This window comes from Quercus lobata, chromosome 2 (genome assembly GCF_001633185.2).
Source record: "Quercus lobata isolate SW786 chromosome 2, ValleyOak3.0 Primary Assembly, whole genome shotgun sequence".
In the NCBI taxonomy this organism is placed as follows: Eukaryota; Viridiplantae; Streptophyta; class Magnoliopsida; order Fagales; family Fagaceae; genus Quercus; species Quercus lobata.
The window spans coordinates 48,201,489-48,221,033 of NC_044905.1; the positions used below are offsets into that span (position 1 = coordinate 48,201,489).

General features: G+C 41.1%; 1 protein-coding gene across 1 annotated transcript; it reads left to right on the top strand.

Annotated features, from left to right (window-relative positions):
- The first annotated feature begins 1,447 nt into the window (after positions 1–1,447).
- On the top strand, positions 1,448–4,468 carry LOC115978160 (disease resistance protein RPM1-like). The gene has a single exon (XM_031100181.1). It carries the CDS (start codon positions 1,448–1,450, stop codon positions 4,208–4,210), a length of 2,763 nt encoding a protein of 920 aa, XP_030956041.1. The 3' UTR covers positions 4,211–4,468.
- Positions 4,469–19,545: the final 15,077 nt, after the last annotated feature.

Below are 19,545 nucleotides of genomic sequence, written 5' to 3' on the forward strand. Positions count from 1 at the left end.
CCTTTTTTTCTTTTTTTTTTAGTAGAGTTGATCAATTCTAAAGAGAGGAAAATTAATAATAGAGGTAACGCAAGTTCCAATAGAAAACGGAAGACGTGATAATATATATATATATATATATATATATATATAATTTCATATGTTTGTGTAATTGTGGAATAGGAAATCATGATTTTATTTTTTTTAAAATTTTTTTTTTTCCTAATGAAACATAGCTGAAAAATTTATATCTGATGATGCACAAAATCGTCAGTGAGCTAATCGTCCGCACGCATGCCAATTAGGGTATCTGAAGAACAAGGAAACAAAGAACCAAAAGAGAGCACCGGAGAGGTGTCAGCCAAAGACCCTCTGAATGTTAAACCAGTGATTGAAGAATTTCCAAAAGCTCAAAAGTGTGAGAACTAGGAATTTTGCGTACCTTAAGGAAGAGAAGACTTGGTGCTTATATAGTGGTGTAGAACTAATCAAGATCCCTTGCATGTAGGATCTTTTCTTGTAGAGAAGATTTGGAGTTAAAATCCCAAGATCTTAGAGCTATTCTTCTCATACTGGAAGGATACGAATATGTAGTAGGGTCTTTGTACATGGCGTGCAAGTTCTTTCCATATAGGAGGACATGTGGTGAACACGTAAAATATTGTGGGGCCCAATGTATTCAACCGTCGGTATGCAAGCCAATCCATCAAGAAGGCCCGATGACAGATGTACAAATAATGCTCCATGGCCATCGGGCTCAAAGGAGATGCTGCCCCAACGGGTCTGCAGGAGACCGATGGAGATATTGCACTGAGGAGCTCGTCCCATTGGGTCTCAAGGAGATTGAATGAGATATTTGTTCCGACAGGTCCTAGGTGAGATGTTTATCCTGACAGGTCAAAGATTAAAAAAAATTTCTTAGTAAAAAAATACCCTTATCACATATTATTACACATACTTGAAATGCATTGAAATTGTGACTTTCCAAATTAGACATTGTGACTTCAAGTCACGATTTTGGTACATTTCAAATGTGTGTAAGAATGTATGTTTCAAATGTGTATAAGCTAAATAAGTTGCATAAAAAAAAAAATAAAAAAAAAAAATAAAAAAAAAAAGCTGAACCTAACCCTCTTGCATTTAACATTGACGGTATAGATTCTAGACTATGCGCAGCATCATGCCTTTTGATATGTTAATTGGACAATGATAGCCTTAGAAACTTCCTCGTAGACGATGGGAAAAGACATAAATTGACTAAAGTTTTTGTCTAGCGGATCATAATTTGATGCGGCACCTAAAAATAGATCCAAATATACACCAAGTAGATCTTGGATATCAAAAGAATTTAGCACTTTAGCACTTTCCTAATAATATCCTTGAAAAAATGACAAAACTACTTTTCTTGTTCCATGCCTTCACGTCTCCTTGAGAAGAAAAAGAGAGAAGGAGAAATTTTAGAGCAAAAATGGCAGATGTTGCTGTAATCAACTTACTTGATAAACTTACAAGTATTTTACTACAGGAGGCATCACTGCCAGGAGATGCTCATGATGAAATTGAAGAGATAAAGCTTGAGTTAGAGAGCATGAGATCATTCTTAAAAGATGCAGAAAGAAGAATGGAAAGAAGTGAGTCAGTGGAAAATTGGGTGAGGCAAGTAAGAGAAGTAGCATATGAAGCTGAGGATATTATAGATGAGTTCATGCATCATAAAGATAAGGAGAAGCATAAAAGTGGTTTCAAGGGTATCACCAAAGAAATTGTCCACTTCCCCAAGAACATCACTGCAAGGCATCAAATTGCTACAAAGCTTCCAAAGATCAAAGTGAAGGTGCATGAGGTCTCTGATAGAAGCAAGAGATATGGTTTTGATAAGCTTGATGAAGGGACAAGTAAGTATGTGTCTCGTGAAAGTTGGCAGCACTATGCAGAATCATCAATTTTTTTTGGTGAAGATGAGATAGTAGGAATGGAAGAAAAAACAGAAGAAATGATTGAATGGCTACTTGAGGATGAACAACGCCGGAGAATTATTTCAATTGTGGGAATGGGTGGTTTAGGTAAGACCACTCTAGCCACAAGAGTCTACAATGACCAAAGAATCAAGCAACAATTTAATTGCAGCGCATGGATATCAGTGACCCAAATGCATGACAGCAATGAGCTACTAAGAAGCATGGTCAGAGAATTCTTTGAGACAAAGCAACTAGTGTTACCAAACAATTTTGGAACAATGAACAATGTACAGTTGATGGCAATGCTCTTTCACTATTTGCATCAGAAGAGGTATGTTGTTGTTTTGGATGATGTATGGGACATATATCTCTGGAGTTCAATCAGAGGTGCTTTTCCAGATAATAAAAATGGAAGCAGAATTATCCTCACAACAAGAAATGAGAATGTGGCGACATCTGTTGGAGTTGGATACCGTCTTAATCACCTTGAGCCCCTTCAAGAGAAAGATGCTTGGCCCCTTTTCTGTAAGAAGGCATTTTGGAATGAACCAGGTCATTGCTGTCCTCAAGAACTGCAACCATTAGCTCATGCCATTGTGAACAAATGTGAAGGCTTGCCACTTGCTATTGTGGCCATTGGAGGTCTAATGTGTTCAAGAAGCAAGGCAATCGGGGAATGGAAGAAAGTTTATGAAAGTCTCAATTGGCAACTTAGCTACAATCCCAAACTGGGACAAGTTAAGGGTATGTTATTGTTGAGTTACAAAGATTTACCCTTCTATCTAAAACATTGTTTCTTGTATTGCTGTATGTTCCATTATTGTTCCCAGATCAAGAGGAAGAAGCTTATTCGGTTGTGGGTAGCAGAAGGTTTTGTTAAAGAAAGAAAAGGGAATATTATGGAGGAGGTAGCAGAGGAGCACCTCACAGATCTTATTCTACGAAGCATGATTCAGGTCACAGAGACTAATGCCGCTGGGAGGGTGAAGACCTGTCGAGTGCATGATGTTATGCATGAACTGGCTATGACGATTTCTGAGAAAGAGAATTTTTGTACAGCTTATGATGGAAATGAATCAAGGCTAGAAGGAAATTTCCACCACCTATCAGTACACGATAGAGGTGAAAAAATCCGATTGAGCAGACCCATGTCACACCATCTACGCTCTTTCTTTGTATTTAAGACAGATATGTGCTCCTCATTCTCTTTGGATGCAGCACTATCCAAATTCAAATTGCTAAGGGTGCTTAATCTACAAGGAGTTCCTGTTGAAACAATTCCAAGCACATTGGGTAGGTTGTTCAATTTGAGGTACTTGAACTTGAGAGATACCAAGATTAGTGAGCTTCCCAAGTCAACCAAAAAGCTAAGGAACCTACAAACCTTGGATGTTTGGAATACTAATGTGAGAAGGCTACCAAGTGGAATATCAAAGCTGACAAGATTGAGACATCTATACATGTATTGCAACAATAATCAGAATTCTGAAACATCCAATATTGCTAACGGCATGCTGGCTCCAACAGGATTATGGAATATTCAATGCCTACAAACTCTTGCCTGCATTGATGCAGAGGAAGAGTTAATCCAACAAGTTGGGAACTTGACTGAACTCAGAAGGCTGGATATCACAAAGCTTAAAACTGTTCATGGGCCAAAGTTGTGCACTTCCATTCAGAAGATGAAAAACCTCCTCCGTTTATGTGTGACAGCAACTAACGAGGAAGAACTTCAGTTGGAATCTTTATCTCTGCCTCCATCGTATCTTCAGAAGCTGGAATTGGTTGGACGGTTAAATAGATTGCCTCATTGGTTTGGGTCACTATCAAATCTCACTCATCTGTTTTTAGGTAGGTCTTATCTCCAAGATGATATGGTTTTTCCTCTCCACATACTGTCTGCTCTAGTGTTTCTTGAACTCAAAAAGGCCTACAATGGTAAGCTCTTGCACTTTAAGGCAAAATGGTTTCCTAAACTCAACAAGCTGAAAATTGTGGAGCTCGCACAATTGGATAGTCTAGTAGTAGAAGAGGGTGCATTGCCAACCATTCAGGAATTGAATCAAATTCGTTGTCTGGAGCTAAAGGCGTTGCCTCAGGGTGTGGAACATCTGATTAGCCTCCAGAAGTTACACTTGGAAGAGATGCCAGAAGAATTTATACAAATGCTGAGGAATGATAAAAAACATGATCAATCAAAGGTATGCCACATACCCACAATCAAACTTGCATGTTTAAATGGACAAAGTCAAGTAGTTGAAACACTTTGCTAGCCAAATGTTAGCTATTCCAAAAATAAAACATAAACCACCTTCATTCTTGTTGTCAAGGTGGTTACATGTCTGGCTTGGATGCGGTTTTGATTGTGCAATATTGAGGCCATGTTAAAGATGGTGGCTCATATTCTGTTATGCCATGGATGAATAATAGGCTTGGGGGGTGTGGAAAGCAAAGCCCCTTGTCATTCAAGAAAAGTATATTGGGAATTTCAATGTATTGGGTTAGGGTTTTGATTGAGAAGGCATGTGTTGTAACCCTATCTTGAGAATTTAAAATCTAGGCAGACACACATCCTTGCCCTTGCAGAGGATTCATATGCTGCCATCTTTAAATCCTCTTTGTAATTTGGGATACTTCAGTCAGATAATACTTACATATTCATTCACAATACTCAGAAATCATTCTGTTTTAAACAATGAATTAGAATCTTACAACCATAATGATTTGAGTGGTTAGAAATGCTAATATTCTTTCTTTCTGGTTTTCTCTGCTACTAATCCAATCAATAACAAAGTGAGTCTACAATAATTCTGCACAATTTAAAAATTTATAATTGTATGCAAACAACTTTTTGCAATGGATTGTGTGCACGTGAATATCATAGAAACTTGGTATTCATTAGTTGAGTGAGTAACATCTTGTTTCTCTGTATAACATTGTGATGTATGAAACTTCCAGTTGAAGAACTAATAAATGGACATGCACTAATTAAAAGATGTAACCAGATGCACAGTACAGATGTAGTAAGTTTATAACATAGTGAAGCCTTCAGTCCTTTTCAAGGCAGAATTTCCAGCATAAAGAATGCTGCTGAACCTGCTTCAAAAGTCAAAAAATAAAATCCAAGCGAAAACAACTAATATCGTGTTTGAGCACAACTAACATCTCCTCATGTTTCTAATAGAGACATCCACCGTTCAAATCCTCCCCCGCAAATTATAAAATTTTAAAAAATAAAAAAATAAAAAAAATAACAAACACACAATTATATAAGGAACTGGCAATTCAAGTTTCATGAGCATTAAAATAAATTCCCTGAAGACCCCATTATATGGTGGCAGCAGAGTGGTAAATCCTACATATTAGCCAAAATCCTAGCCACGGTCAGTTTGAGCCCAATGATTGTACATGAAACTCACACACATGGTGTTACTCGTTACTTATATGCAAGTACCTCAAGGAAACATATACTATTTGTTTGTGAAGTGAGGAAGCCGGAGGTTCTTTGAAGATGTTAAAGCCCGATGCAAGAGTCACCAAAAGCCTATTAAAGCTCACCATCGCAGGCAAGGCTCACATTTTTTAGGTTAAGTATTATGGGCACACAAATGACTGGGGTCCAGGTATTTTATGATAAAAGAAACTAGGTTTTGCTACCCAAAAGGCACTTGTAAGTAAATGGGCCGGGCACCTACAATTTGTCTTTCCCATTTAACAAATGGATCTTTTAATAAGCCCTATCATGAAAGGTTATATATTTTATAAGAAATTTTTTTTTTTTTTTTTTGGAGAAACTATTTTATCCCCACACTGATTAGGAAGGTTAAATATTTATCAAAAAAGAATAGTAAGGTTAAATAAATATAAATAAAATGAAAAACTTCCTTTTAAACCTATAAGTTAAGGGTGTAACAAAATAAATCTTATGGTTCCAGAAATAACAAAAAAAAACATTTTGAGATTAAAAAAAAAGCAGCAAATTAAATCTCAAACCATTTTATGTTGAACAAGCATATTATGCAGAATTAGATTTCCTAGAACAATTGAATCTTTTGTAATGATTGAGAATTTATTTACATGTTTAATAACATTATCACATTCTTTGATTGTGGTTCCATTAAGTCTCTTAATTAAAAGTTGAATGTAAATGTATGTTTTAGAGGAAGCATGACATGTGTTAATAATAGCATCAAACATTATTTAATAGAATTTCAATGTCGAGTGTTGTAAGGACGCAATTTGGGTCCCTATCCTAAAGGATAGATGAACTTAGGCCCAAAAGGTCCAATACAATGAATTTGTAGAGAGTGGGTTGGAAAACTAGGCTTTAATGAATCAAACAACAAATAAGGTAGATTTTGAGGACAAGAAAATGAAGATAGACAAGTTTAAACTAAAGAAAATCGTCCTTGGCACAGTCTGAGGAGGTCAGTTCTTATATATTAATTCTCAAGTTTGATTACAAGTTCAGTTCTTGATTGCTACAGTGTTTTTCTATCAACTTCTCGATCCCTTCTCCATGGAGGGTCTGTTACATTATATAGTTCTCTTTAAACGATCTTATCCCTCCAACTGTTGATCATCCAAGCCACCACTCGAGTGCTTGTCCCATCGGACACACTCTCAGGCTTTTCGTGAGTTGATGCAACTAAGGTAGCACTATTCAAGAGTCTTTTCCATAGTAATGCAGCCAGAAAGTTAGTTGCAGAGCATTTAATGCGGTGGTAACAGCTTTCCCTTGAGATATTTTGTTGAGGTCTAAAAAAGATCACAGTGCCCAAGCCCAAAGAAGCGAGCCAAGCCCAAAAGAAAATAAGCCAAGCCTAAGGAAGCAAGTGCAAGGGGACCGCGAAAGAAAAGAAATGGCAGGCCTAAGAGGCTTGAAGCTCAAAAGAAACATCAAGAAGGAAGAGAAGCCCACGTCAAGAGATTGAAGAAGAAATAGCCAAGATCCTCAGCGACCACCAAGAGGCTCGGATCCTCCTAGGCGCATAAGCACAGTTAAAGAAAGATTAAGATAGTTTGAAAGAAAAGGACAAAAAGAAAATAAGAAATAGAGTAGAAGCCATAAGCGCCAAATGATCGTGCAAGAAAAGAAGAAAGAATCAGCGACCTCTCATGGCATAAGTGGGAAGTGCTTGGGGGAACCAGAATGGAGAAGTATAAAAAAGGGAATAATAGCGAACGAATTTCAAACAGGCAGAATGAGATTCCGCCCGTCTGAGTAAAAAGGGTAAAAGAGAAGAACTGCCAAAGAAACAGGATCAAGAAAGGTGTGACCTCAGCATATCCCGAAACAGGTAGCCAGCCATAAACTTTCAAAGAAATCGAAACTAAAGGAAGAAAAGGATGAAAAAACAGGGAATAGAACCTGCTAAGTGATGGGCACGATACATGCCCTGTTGACCAGAGGACAAAACAGGGGAACCAATGGTTCCCCTGAGATTCCAGAATATCACTATAAAAGGAGGGAAAGGTTGCAAAGAAAGGCAGAGATTTCAGGAGTGAAAAACTATTGATAAAATTCTGAAAAGAAGAGAAAACTCAAGGAAAGTTAGTAACGTTACTTCCCGGTACCCTATAAAAGCCACTATTGTACATACTCGGATTCAAAAAGAATCAAACTTTGCAAGTCTTGAAGGTTGGAATAGCCATTCAAGACTGTAATTTTTGAGCTTGCTTGGACCCTGTATCACGTCTTAGTGAGCGTATTGTAACCATAACAAAGAAAATTTCAATGAAATATTTCTCACTGATTTAAGGATCCTTATAACGTTATTTTGTGCTTTTGTTATTCTGTTCTCTGCATTTACCTTACTGTTTTGATTTGTCTTTCAATACAAATATCCTTGCTTGTCAGTTTACATGTATTGTAGGAAGCATGCCCTGTGCACTACTTGATTCTTAAAAAGCCTGTTAGCTACAGTAAATCAAAGCCCGGTCCATCAAACCAGAAATTATTCGGCTCGGGATCCTTGGGCTTGAGTGTCACAAAAAAAAAGGCACTCTCACATTTTGGCAACTTCACTGGGGACTAGGCAAAGAAGAGGGAAGAAGCAATCCCTTCACAGAGTATGCCTCCAAGACAAAGAAATAGCAAAGGAACTAATGTGCCACCTACGACCTCCGAGCCTGTGGGAGAAAACAAGGTAGCTTCCAGACAAAGAGGCGAGGTACCTTTGGTAGAATAGGAGGTTGTGTTAGGACAAAGACACACATGGCAGGAACCATATCTCATGGCTAGGATGACAGCAATGTTGAAGGATCTGGAGCAAGAAGTTCGCCTTCTCAAAAAAGGCAGGACACAGAAATCAGGGACAATGTTCCCCCTATTGGTAACCAAGATGGAACGCAGCTAGAAGGAGGGTCAGTAGTGGGAGGGAGAGCCAACCCCCAATACTTAACACTGGCAGATGTCAATGCCCTCCTAGAGCAAGAAAGGGAAAAACTCTCGGGGATCTCTAAGCAATTCTCTCGGGATCCCCCGTTCCCTTCAGAACTTCTTGGCAAACCATACCCTAAGGGGTATGAACCGCCAAAGTTCCATCATTTCGATGGAAGAAATGAAGTGTTGTGGAACATGTGAGTAGGTTCATTCACACTATAGGCCCTTATGCAAGAGACAGAGAACTATGTCTAAGGGAATTTGTTAAATCCTTAGTGGATAGAGCATACACTTGGTATACCACACTGAGACCCGAGTCCATCAAAACATGGGATGAAATGATGGAAAGATTTTGTGCCAAATATTACCCCGGTGAGGACAAGATCACTTTCCAGAACCTTCAGATGGTAAGGTAGAGACCTGGAGAGGATCCGTCCAGTTCATTAAATGATTTGAAGATGTGTCCCTAGATTGCTATAGGGACCACGAAGAGAAGGAGCTCGTGGAAACCTGTATAACCCTGTTTTTTGATTACAGGCTCAACCTTGAAAATATGTGTATCACGCAGTTTGCTAACCTGTTACAAAGAACCAGAAGGACAGCATAAACTATGAGGACAAAAAGGATGCCAGTGTCCCAAGCTATGACAGCATCAGTAGGAGAGAAAACAAAGAGGCCAGACGGAAAGGTGTTCGAGGAACCACTGGTGATCCCATGTACAGCTGAGGAGTTACATCATGTCTTAGACAAATGGATCAGAGATGGAGTTGTTAGGCCATTTACTGTGTCCCGGCCGCCAACTGAAGAAGAAAGGAAGAACCCCTTGTTTTGCAGAATCCATAATTATGTCAAGCATTCCACTAAGGATTGTTGGACCCTTCGCAGACTCTTCCACAAAAAGCTAAGGGAAGGAACCCTGGAACTCACTCAGAAGGAGCCAGAAGTACAGAGGAACCCCTTGCCTAACCACAAAGGGAAAGGAATGGTAGCAATAGTAATCCATGGGAACCCGACAGAAGCAGGAGAATCTGAAAGATCCTTCCACCCAAGCACAGTCAGGACCCTCCAGAAGAATCCCAATTTCAGGTCACTATTCAACCAACTGGGATTTGGACCAGAAACAAGAAGGGTGGCCACAGAGTCTCTCATGAGCATAGCAACAGATTCAAGAATGGAATGATTTATAGTAGAGTCACATGCTAGTCGAGCTTTCCTGGAGACAACCAATGCAATAAACTTCACCGATGAGGACATGAAGATTGAACACCTGGACCACCGTAGGCCCCTTTATCTAATGGCCACCATAAATGGTGTCCAAATCAGAAGAGCACTGGTGGACACAGGGGCGTCACTCAATCTCATAGCCTTGAGTACCTTGGAAGATATGGGCCTAGTTGACAAAAGGATCCTAGGTGATCCCATGGAAATAACAGGATTTGGAAGGTCGGTTGAATCAACAGAAGGATACGTACAGCTAGCCTTAAGGGTAGGGCCGATAGTAGCCTTGACAAGGTTTCATGTGATTAATGCAAAAGTATCTTACCATGTGTTGTTGGGACGCCCATGGCTCCATAAACACCGCGTTATTCCATCTATGTTCCATCAATGCATTAAAGGGAGACTGAATGGGAGGCCCGTGAGAATCCCTATCAACCGTAACCCTTTCAGCCAGGGAGAATTAAACTTTGTAGAAACAATGTTTTATGATGAGTTAGAGCCAGATGATGAGAGCCCCACCCCAGGTATTCCAGGGGCACCTATCCTAGAGGAAGAAGAAGGAGGAAGGGGCACCCGTGACCTGAGGAACCTTCTGCAAAGAAAAAGGCAAAAAAGGGAGCTCAACTCTTCAGGATCCCGAGAATGGGTGGTGGTGTGAGAACCCGAAGGGAGGTTAATCTATCGCTTGTGAAGGTGCGCGGGACCTGAATGCATCATGCAGAAAGGTCCCGGACCACCAAGTTGCATGATGGCCCAAGAAGAAATCCCAGAGGAACCAGTCAAGGAAGCCTAAATTCAGCCTGAGGAAGAATTAAAGGAAATAAATTTGGGAACCGAGTTGGGATCCCGGAAGCCTGTCTTTATTAGCAGTCAGTTGATGACGCAAGAAAGGGAATAATTGGTAGCCTTACTTCAAAAATACAGAGATGTGTTCGCATGGACTTATGATGAAATGCCTGGATTAGACCCGGGATTGGTAGTTCATTCTCTTAATGTGGACCCAGGAATGAGGCCAGTAGTTCAGCCAGCTAGGGTCTTTCACACCGAGGTAGAAACTCAGATAGTTAAAGAAGTCAAAAAGTTGCTAACAACTGGTTTTATCAAACCTATCCAACACCCAAAATGGCTTTCCAACATTGTACCTGTGAAGAAGAAAAATGGTCAGATCCGTTGTTGTGTGGACTTCCGCAACCTAAACAAGGCGTGCCTAAAAGATGAGTTCCCCTGCCCAATATCGACCTCCTTGTGGATTCAGCTACAGGAAACTCAATGTTCTCATTTATGGATGGGTACAGTGGGTACAACTAAATCCGCATGGCTGCTAAAGATTCGGAGAAAAAGGCATTCAGAACTCCAATCGGGAACTTTTACTACACTGTAATGCCCTTTGGCCTCAAAAATGTGGGGGCTACGTACCAGCGAACCATGACAGCCATTTTCCATGACATGATACATGAGGAGATGGAAGATTATGTAGATGACATTGTGGTTAAATCAAAGACTAGAACAAGACACTTCCAAGTGCTTGAGCAAGTTTTTGAAAGATGTAGGAAGTACAAACTAAGCATGAACCCCAAGAAATGTGCCTTCGGGGTGTTCGCTAGAAAGTTCCTTGGGTTTCTGGTACATAACAAAGGCATAAGTGTAGATCCAGCCAAGGCCACAGCCATCACCACGATGAGAAGACCAACTACTTTGAGGGAGCTCAAAAGCTTCCTGGGAAGGGTCTCCTATATTAGGAGATTTGTGCCTGGGTTGGCCTTAGTTACGACAGGTTTATCCAAACTGTTGAAAAAGGGAGCTCAGTTTACCTGGGGAACGGAACAACAGGAGGCTTTCCATAGAATTTAGTACATCATGAATCATTTGCCCACCCTCCAGGCACCAGTACGCAGGCGACCTCTGTTGTTATACTTGGCATCAAATTCCCAGGCAATAAGAGCTTTGTTGGCATAGGAAGACAACCAGGGGAATGAGTAGCCTGTTTACTACGTAAGCAAGACACTCAAGGACACCGAGACCAGGTACCCCAAAATAGAGAAAGACTGCCTAGTAATCATTTACGCGTCCCAAAGGCTAAAAAGGTACTTCTCAGCTCACCAAATCCTTTTAGTGACCAAGTCCCACCCCATAAAGGCACTCCTACACTAGCCCCTTCTCACGGGAAGAATAGTACAATGGCTAGTCTTGCTCTTTCAATATGACATAGGCATTAGAACTCCCAAAGCTGTCAAAAGCCAAGCCATAGCAGATCTGTTGGCTCAGTTCCCAAGAAAGGAGGAAGGTCCACTGAGTGAAGAAATCCCTAGTGAGGTGGCAGTAACAGAGATCCCAGGAAAGAAATGGACCATGAGGTTTGACAGGTCAGCTACGACAACTTCAAATGGGGTAGGAATCGTACTAAGCTGTGAGAATGGGGACACCATACCCTTGTCTTTCAAGCTTGGTTTCTCATGCTCTAATAACACAGCTGAATATGAGGCATACTTAACCAGGCTGACTATAGCACTCAGTATAGGAGTAAAGCATATGAGAGTGTTGGGAGACTCCAATCTTGTAGTTTCCCAAGTGAAAGGTGACTTTACGTTATGGGAACAAAGTTTAGCAGCCTACAGAACTTGGGCACAAAGGCTGGAGTTGGAATTCCAGACCTTTAGCATAGAGTACACTCAAAGAAGTAAAAATAGGTTTGCAGATGCGCTCGCCACTCTGGGGTCCCAAATACCATTCAAAGGAAGGGACACGCTGATAAAAATAGGAAGGCAGGAACATTCTATTGTAAGGATCCTCCAAGGGATGTACCCTAGAGAGTCCAAACAATGGGATTGAAGGAGCAAAGTCAAAGAAAAGATGAAAAGGCAGGACCCGAAGGGAACATCAAAGAACTAAAGGATTACACTCAGATAAAAGGGGAATTGTATAGAAGGCTGCCAGATGGAATCTTGTCCAGGTGTATCAACGAGAAGGAAGGAAAGCTGAAACTAGAAGAATTACATACCCAAGCCTGTGAAGTTGCAGAAAAGATCAGCTTATATAGAAGGATGCAACGCATGGGATATTACTGTCCAAATATGAACAAGGAGGCAACAATTATACAAGGAAGATGTCAAGAGTGTCGGCTGGCGATAGATAAGGAAGAAAGTTATGCTATGTTTGTTGCAGAAGATTGGCGAGTTCCATTCATAGAGTACCTAGCTCAAAGGATCCTGCCAACTAACAAGACACTAGCCCACCAGCTCAAGAAACTTGCAGACAGGTATTTCCTACAGAACGGTATCTTATTTAAAAAGGGATACAGTGGGGATCCCCTAAGGTGCCTGAGGCCAAAAGAAGCTAAAGAAGTAGTCAGGGAAGTTCATTCCAATGATTGTGGGAGTCACTCGAGAAAAAGAAGGCTCTACAAACAATTATTATTGTTGGGATACTACTAGCCAACAATGAAAAGGGACTTTGAGGAGCTGGTCAAAACATGCCACGCCTGCCAAGTCCTAGGAGATGCAATTCACACTTACCCAAATGTTTTACAGGATATGACGACACCATAGCCTTTTCACACTTGGGGGCTCGATCTCATAGGGCCTATAAACCCTCCATCCAACGGTTACATATGGATCTTGGCAGCCACCGAGTACTTTACAAAATGGGTAGAGGCCATCCTTTTGAGAAAAGCCACTGGAGTAGCTGTAGCAAACTTTATTCGATACCACATCATTACAAGGTTCGGGATCCCCAGAAGATTAATTAATGACAATGGGACCCCATTCATAAACAAAGACATGAAAAGGTTACCTGAGGCATATCACATCAAACATGGGAGGTCTACCCCATACTACCCACAAGGAAACGGCCAAGCTGAGGCCACCAATAGGGTGATGTTAAAGATCCTTAAGAAGATGAAGTAAGAATATGGAGGGAAATGGAGTGATCATTTGGCAGATGTACTCTGGGCATATAGGAGTTCTGTAAAGATAGCCACAGGATTCTCGCCATTTTCCCTAGTCTATGGAACAGAAGCTATCAGCCTTGTGGAATTAGTTATTCCTACACCAAGGGTAGTCCTTGAAGAAAGCTAAGAAGAAAATGAGGACGCAAACAATAAAAGAAAACTGGCAAATCTAGAAGGGGTAGAAGAAGAAAGAGAGCTAGCCAAGAAAAGAAGCCAGAGGTACTAGCAAAGAATGACTAGAGCATATGCACAAGCAGTACGCTCAAGGACTTTCATTGAAGGGCAATTAGTACTAAGGATGGTGGAGCACGTAAGGAGGAACCTACCGGGACCCTTCAAATTCACCCCAAAATGAGAAGGACCCTACATCATCAGGGCAGCCCATGAAAATGGGTATTACTACCTTACAAAAGAAGATGAGACAGTCCTAACAGAACCCATAAATGGGAAATGGCTGAAACAATACTATGCATAAGAAGGAAGGGATCTCAACACGTCAGGATCCTTTTGCCAGCTTCACAACCCGCTAAGTGTATTTTGTTTTTCTCTTATCATTTTCTTAGCTTTTGTCATGAATTCTTGTCTAAATGATTTTGTTCAGGAACCTATGGTAGATTGACACTCTGTGGTCAGTACTATGTTAAATGATTTCTATATGTTCCTTAAATGATAACCATATTTTAATGAAATTCCTTTTTCTTCAATATTTGAGTTTTAAATACTGCAAAGTCCAGGTTTGGACAGAATTAAGAAAGGAAGTCTGAGTCAAAAAAAAAAAAAGGGTGTACCTTTTACACATGGCCCAGGATCCACCTCACAGATGATTCCAAATGCCCCACAGACAGTTTCAAGCGCATAGGTCTAGGATCACAGGCAAAAGTAAAATGCCCAAGATACCTAGCCTAGCACTTGGCAAAAAGGGGGACCCTGTCAAGTTCATGAACTGGGACCGTATCTAAAAAATATATATACAAAAAAAGAAGAAGGAAAAGATACCCAGTGTACCCAAGTTCAGTACTTGCATAACAAAGTAACCACCGAGTACTTGGTCTAGGACCTACAGTGAAGCTTGTAGGAACCATGGTCCAGGACTCAGGAATGAAAAGAGAAAAGCCATGTATCAAAAAAAAAAAACATGTATAAAAAAAGAGAGAGGGCAATGTATCAAAGAGTAAAGCAGATCTACATACTATTGAAAGAAACTAGAAGCAATCTTGAAACACAAACACAGAGCTAAAAAAAAAAAAAAAAAAAAAAAAGAGCAGTGTTAAAAAAAAATAGAAACTTATACAACCCCAAATTGTTTATATGGATCTAAAAAGGGAGAAGAAAGAAAGCTAAGAAATGAGGCCGGCCAACAAGGAGCCATCTGGAGGAATGACAGGCACAGTTGAAGAAGAAAGAATCCTCTGCCGTTTGACCTTCAAATCTTGCAAAGCCTTGTGAGCACGAGCCAAAGTTTCCTCAACAACAGCAATCTCAGCATCTATGCTCTTGGAGGTTTGCCTCTGAAACAGCATGCGGGCCAATAGGCACAAATGATCTAGCAAAAAAGACAAATTGAACTTGGCCTCTAGAAGGTCTTGGACTACCCCTCTCCATTCCAAAAGCTTTTCTTCAGATAAAGAGTCCACAGAAGAATCCCTCAACGAAACCAGCACAATACATAGCAACTCCATCAAAATATTACCTAGAAAAACGCCTACCCTAAAACTGTTGGTGAAATCTCCATGACTCTTGAGCAAACTTTCTAACAACGGCAAGCCTTCAACAGGCACGGAGAAACGCAGGAAGCTGTCATAAGAAGACCCAAAAGAGTAGAAGTGGCTAGCGGGAAGGTTGTTGAACTCCATAAGATCAAAACGAGCTAAGAAGGAGGAAAGCCTTGAATCAAGATTTGGGGTAGCCACTCCCGGAGCATCCCCCATCACTGTGTCCCCGCCTGCAGAAACTGGAAAACTTGTAGCCTTTTGTTTTGACTGAAGATCAGCAATTTGAACAGATCTCTCAACTCCCTCAGGAATAGCAGGTTCAGAATCTCTAATGCTTGTATCAACATTCGCAAAAGAAAAGAGAAAGGAAGAACAAATTTAGTTTTAAAAAAAGGGAAAGAAAAGGGGAGGAGTGACAAAAAAAAGAAGAAAAGAAAAGAAGAGCGAATCAATACCAGCTTCTTGAGGCGAAGCCTCTTCCTCTAGCTCCTCTGATTTCTTCGAAGATTCTGGGAAAGGACATAAAGCAAGTTGAAGAAAGGGTGAAAAACTTGTGGTGAAATGGCTAAAGGAAGGAAAAGATGCAGGGGGCTTCGCCATGGAAGAAGAAAAAGAAAAGGGTGTAGGGAAAGAAAGAAAGAAAAAGGAAACACAGTGGGAACAATCTACACTCACCTTCTGAGTTTTCTGATTCCAAGGAGGAGGCAACACTAGGAGCAGACCTTACACTGACTTGACCTAAAAAGGAGAAAGGAAAGAAGAAACTCAAAAAAAAAAAAAGGGGAACAAAGAGAAATAGAGATGAAACACTATTTTAAAGGGAAACACGGCTCACCTGTTTGTTTGGATAAATGTATGCCTCCCAAAGTCCCTTTACCTAACAATGTTTGAGGAAGCACGGTTATGATGGGACTAGGAGTGCGCTCAAGCTGAGGACTTTGAGATGTAGGGATCTTGGAAGCTTCGAGATCCTGAGAAGTTTGAGCATCCTGCATCGGTTGCCCGGTCTCCTCAGCCAGACCACCACTATGGGGCTCCTCCTCTATAACGGGAAATGCAATAGAAAGGGCTGTAACAACTTCTTAATCCAGAACTTTGCCGGTCATAGGAGGGGACACCTCCACCTAAAGAGAAAAGAAAGGAAAAAGCAAACAGTAATAAGTAAAGACAATGGGGTGAGACAAACAACACAGTACCAAAGCAAATGGAGAAGCATGAATAAGGGAAATCCATACCACATTATCACCAGACGATTGACTTTTGCCCTTCTTGAAGTCCGACTTGCGTTTGGACTGCAAGGGAAACAATCACTCATTAGCTAAAAAAGGAGGATGTAATCGCAACAATATGAACAAATGAAAAAGAGAGAAGAAGGAAAGAGGTCTTGCCCTTCTCTCTCTCTCTCTCTCTACAGATTCTTTGGAGGTCTTTTGCTTACTACGAGTACGCCCAGAGGGTCCTAAATGGGCTGGGATATAAAATCAGAGGATCCTAAAGGACCATGGACTGAAGAAGTCACAGAACCTGGGAAAAAGAAGACTCTACCTAGGTCTTCTTCTGGGTCCTTAAAGCCAAAGGTTGCCCGACTTCCTTGTCTTCCTAGGATACCAAATGTGTCTGGGATTTCCCAGTTTTTCTCCTTTTCATCTCAGGACCAGTCTTCACACCTTCTGTACTTTCCTCAACATCAACTGTTTTCGTCTTTTTCGGCCTGACATCCTTGCCTTTAGTTGAAGCGGTAGCAGCACCTATTGTCTCCACTACACCTTTCTTAATAGGTACTCCGGGGGAAGTACTAATAATAAGACTGCAACCCAACCAAGTTCTGGGAAAATCTTGTGCATATGTCACCTAACCTCCCCTGGAGGCATGCCATTCTGCAAACCCAATCTTGCTACTTACGGCAACAGAAACAATCCCAATAGTAGGCAGGGATAAACGTCTATTGGATGTCGGAGCAGAGGCAATACTAAGACTAGGGGTTTCCCGAACTGAACCAGAGCCAACATAATCAACAAAAGACTTATGCATTCTTCTCCAATAGCCAGTATAGCCACTAGAAGCAAAAACTCCTCTCTGGGAGTTAGGCACTGCAAATTGGGGGCTCGTCCGTGACCAATAAGAAAAGGCCTGCAGCCTCAAGAAATGATCCAAAGAAGGAAGGGACGGCACTATGTCCTTAAAAATTGGAGGAATGTCTTGGTCAAAACCAAACTGCCGGAGCACCCGGTGTACTGAATAATGGGTATATCTTGGGCTACTCAAAGAAGGCACAGGAAGCCAAGAGGGGCTAATGCAAGTAAGATAAGCCAGACTGCCCTTATCACCACAACGCAAATTAAAAGTATTACATGTAGAAGATAAAAAGGAAGACAACACAGAGTTGCACGTAAAAGCCAAGACCAAACTCACGAGGAGATCTCCAACGTAAATTCCCTACTTGATCAAATAACTCAACAAGATTGAGGCCACCACCTTTCAAACTAATCCAACGAAAGATAATGGGGAAAGCATCAGTCAAATTACCACAAAGGCCCTTCACTATGTCGGGGGATCCTTGGAATTTATCCTTTACAAACTTCAAATTCCTACATTTAGCCAAAGTGGCTGAAGAACGGTCCCACATGAAAATCTGAAGAATAGCACAGTGAAGAGATGAAGTAATCACATAACAAGAATCACCCTCGGTCTCATCTCCATGAAGCTGATCCAATTGAGAATAAACATGGCCCAAAAACAAAGGGGCTAAAGGATATTGAGTACCTCGAGCCAACTTAATCGCTAAAGGAAAAAAGGAAGACTTAACCCGTACCCAGGGAAGTCACTGAACAAAAATTTGCTAAGCCAGAATGCTAAAAAACTAGCCCACCTAACTTCTTTGTTCTTCTCACGGGAAAGGGTCATCACCCATCTTCCCATTCTAGCCGGCTTACCACCTGGAGAGGCAGTACGACCGCCAAAATGGCCAAACAGCTTATCTTCCACCACAAGATCCTCTTTAGAAAGGCTAATATCAAAAGGACTCTCATCACCAAATACCAGGAGAAGGAAGTTGTTAACCACATCCTCCAGGGTAATCATCAACTCACTAACAGAAAAGAAAAAAGTATGAAGAGAAGGGCACCAATGGCGTACCAGATGCCTGAGCCCCTTGGTGTCTCTGAAACCCTCAAGATTTTTGGAAATTGCCACCGCTTTTAGGATACCAGCGCGCTCCAGGCGACCCACAAACTCCACATCAGACAGTTCCTTGTCTACCCAGATGGGCCAACCTCGGATTTTCCCTGGAACAAAATCAAAAAAGATAGGCACCGCCTATCGAATTCCTTGTCTAATTTGAAGGTCGAAAATCTCTCTAGGGTCAGGGACCTGGGCGGAACTAGCAAAACCCACCTGACCAGAAAACATCCAAGCGCGATGGGACGGAGGAGCCTCGCCATGAGACACCTGAGGAAAAACTAGACTGGGAGAGTACCAGAGGTCCCATAAAGGAAAGGCCGGATGTTCAGTGACTTCATGAGAATCACTCAGAGCGGAACCAGAAGAACCTTCACCCTCAGAAGGGCTTGGGGTGCGTTCTCTTCTTTTCCAAGAAGAAGAAAAAGCCATTGGAACAATAAGAATAATGAGAAGAAAAGGGCATTGAAAGAACGAAAAAGAGAAGATGGAAATAACAGATTGTCTGATTTAGACAGTTCAAAAGAAAAGGACAAAAAGAAAATAAGAAACAGAGTAGAAGCCACAAGAGCCAAACGACCCAGAAAGAAAAGAAGAAAGAATCAACAACCTTTCATGGCACAAGTGGGAAGCACCTCGGGGAACCAGAATGGAGAAGTATAAAAAAGGGAATAATAGCGAACGACTTTCAAACCGACAGAATAAGATTCCTCTCGTTTGAGAAAAAAGGGTAAAAGAGAAGAACTGCCAAGAAACAGGATCAAGAAAGGCGTGACCTCAGCATGTCCCGAAATAGGTAGCCAGCCATAGACTTTCAAAGAAATCGAAACTAAAGGAAGAAAAAGATGAAAAAACAGGGAATAGAACCTGCTGAGTAATGGGCACGATACATGCCCTGTTGACCAGAGGACAAAACAGGGGAACCAATGGTTCCCCTGAGATTCCAGAATATCACTATAAAAGGAGGGAAAGGTTGCGAAGAAAGGCAGAGATTTCAGGAGTGAAAAACTATTGATAAAATTCTGAAAAGAAGAGAAAACTCAAGGAAAGTTAGTAACGTTACTTCCCAGTATCCTATAAAAGCCACTATTGTACATACTCAGATTCAAAAAGAATCAAACTTTGCAAGTCTTGAAGGTTGGAATAGCCATTCAAGACTATAATTTTTGA

Excerpts from the sequence above, each read along its gene's own strand:
- LOC115978160 (XM_031100181.1), top strand. The coding sequence starts at position 1,448 with ATGGCAGATGTTGCTGTAATCAACTTACTTGATAAACTTACAAGTATT.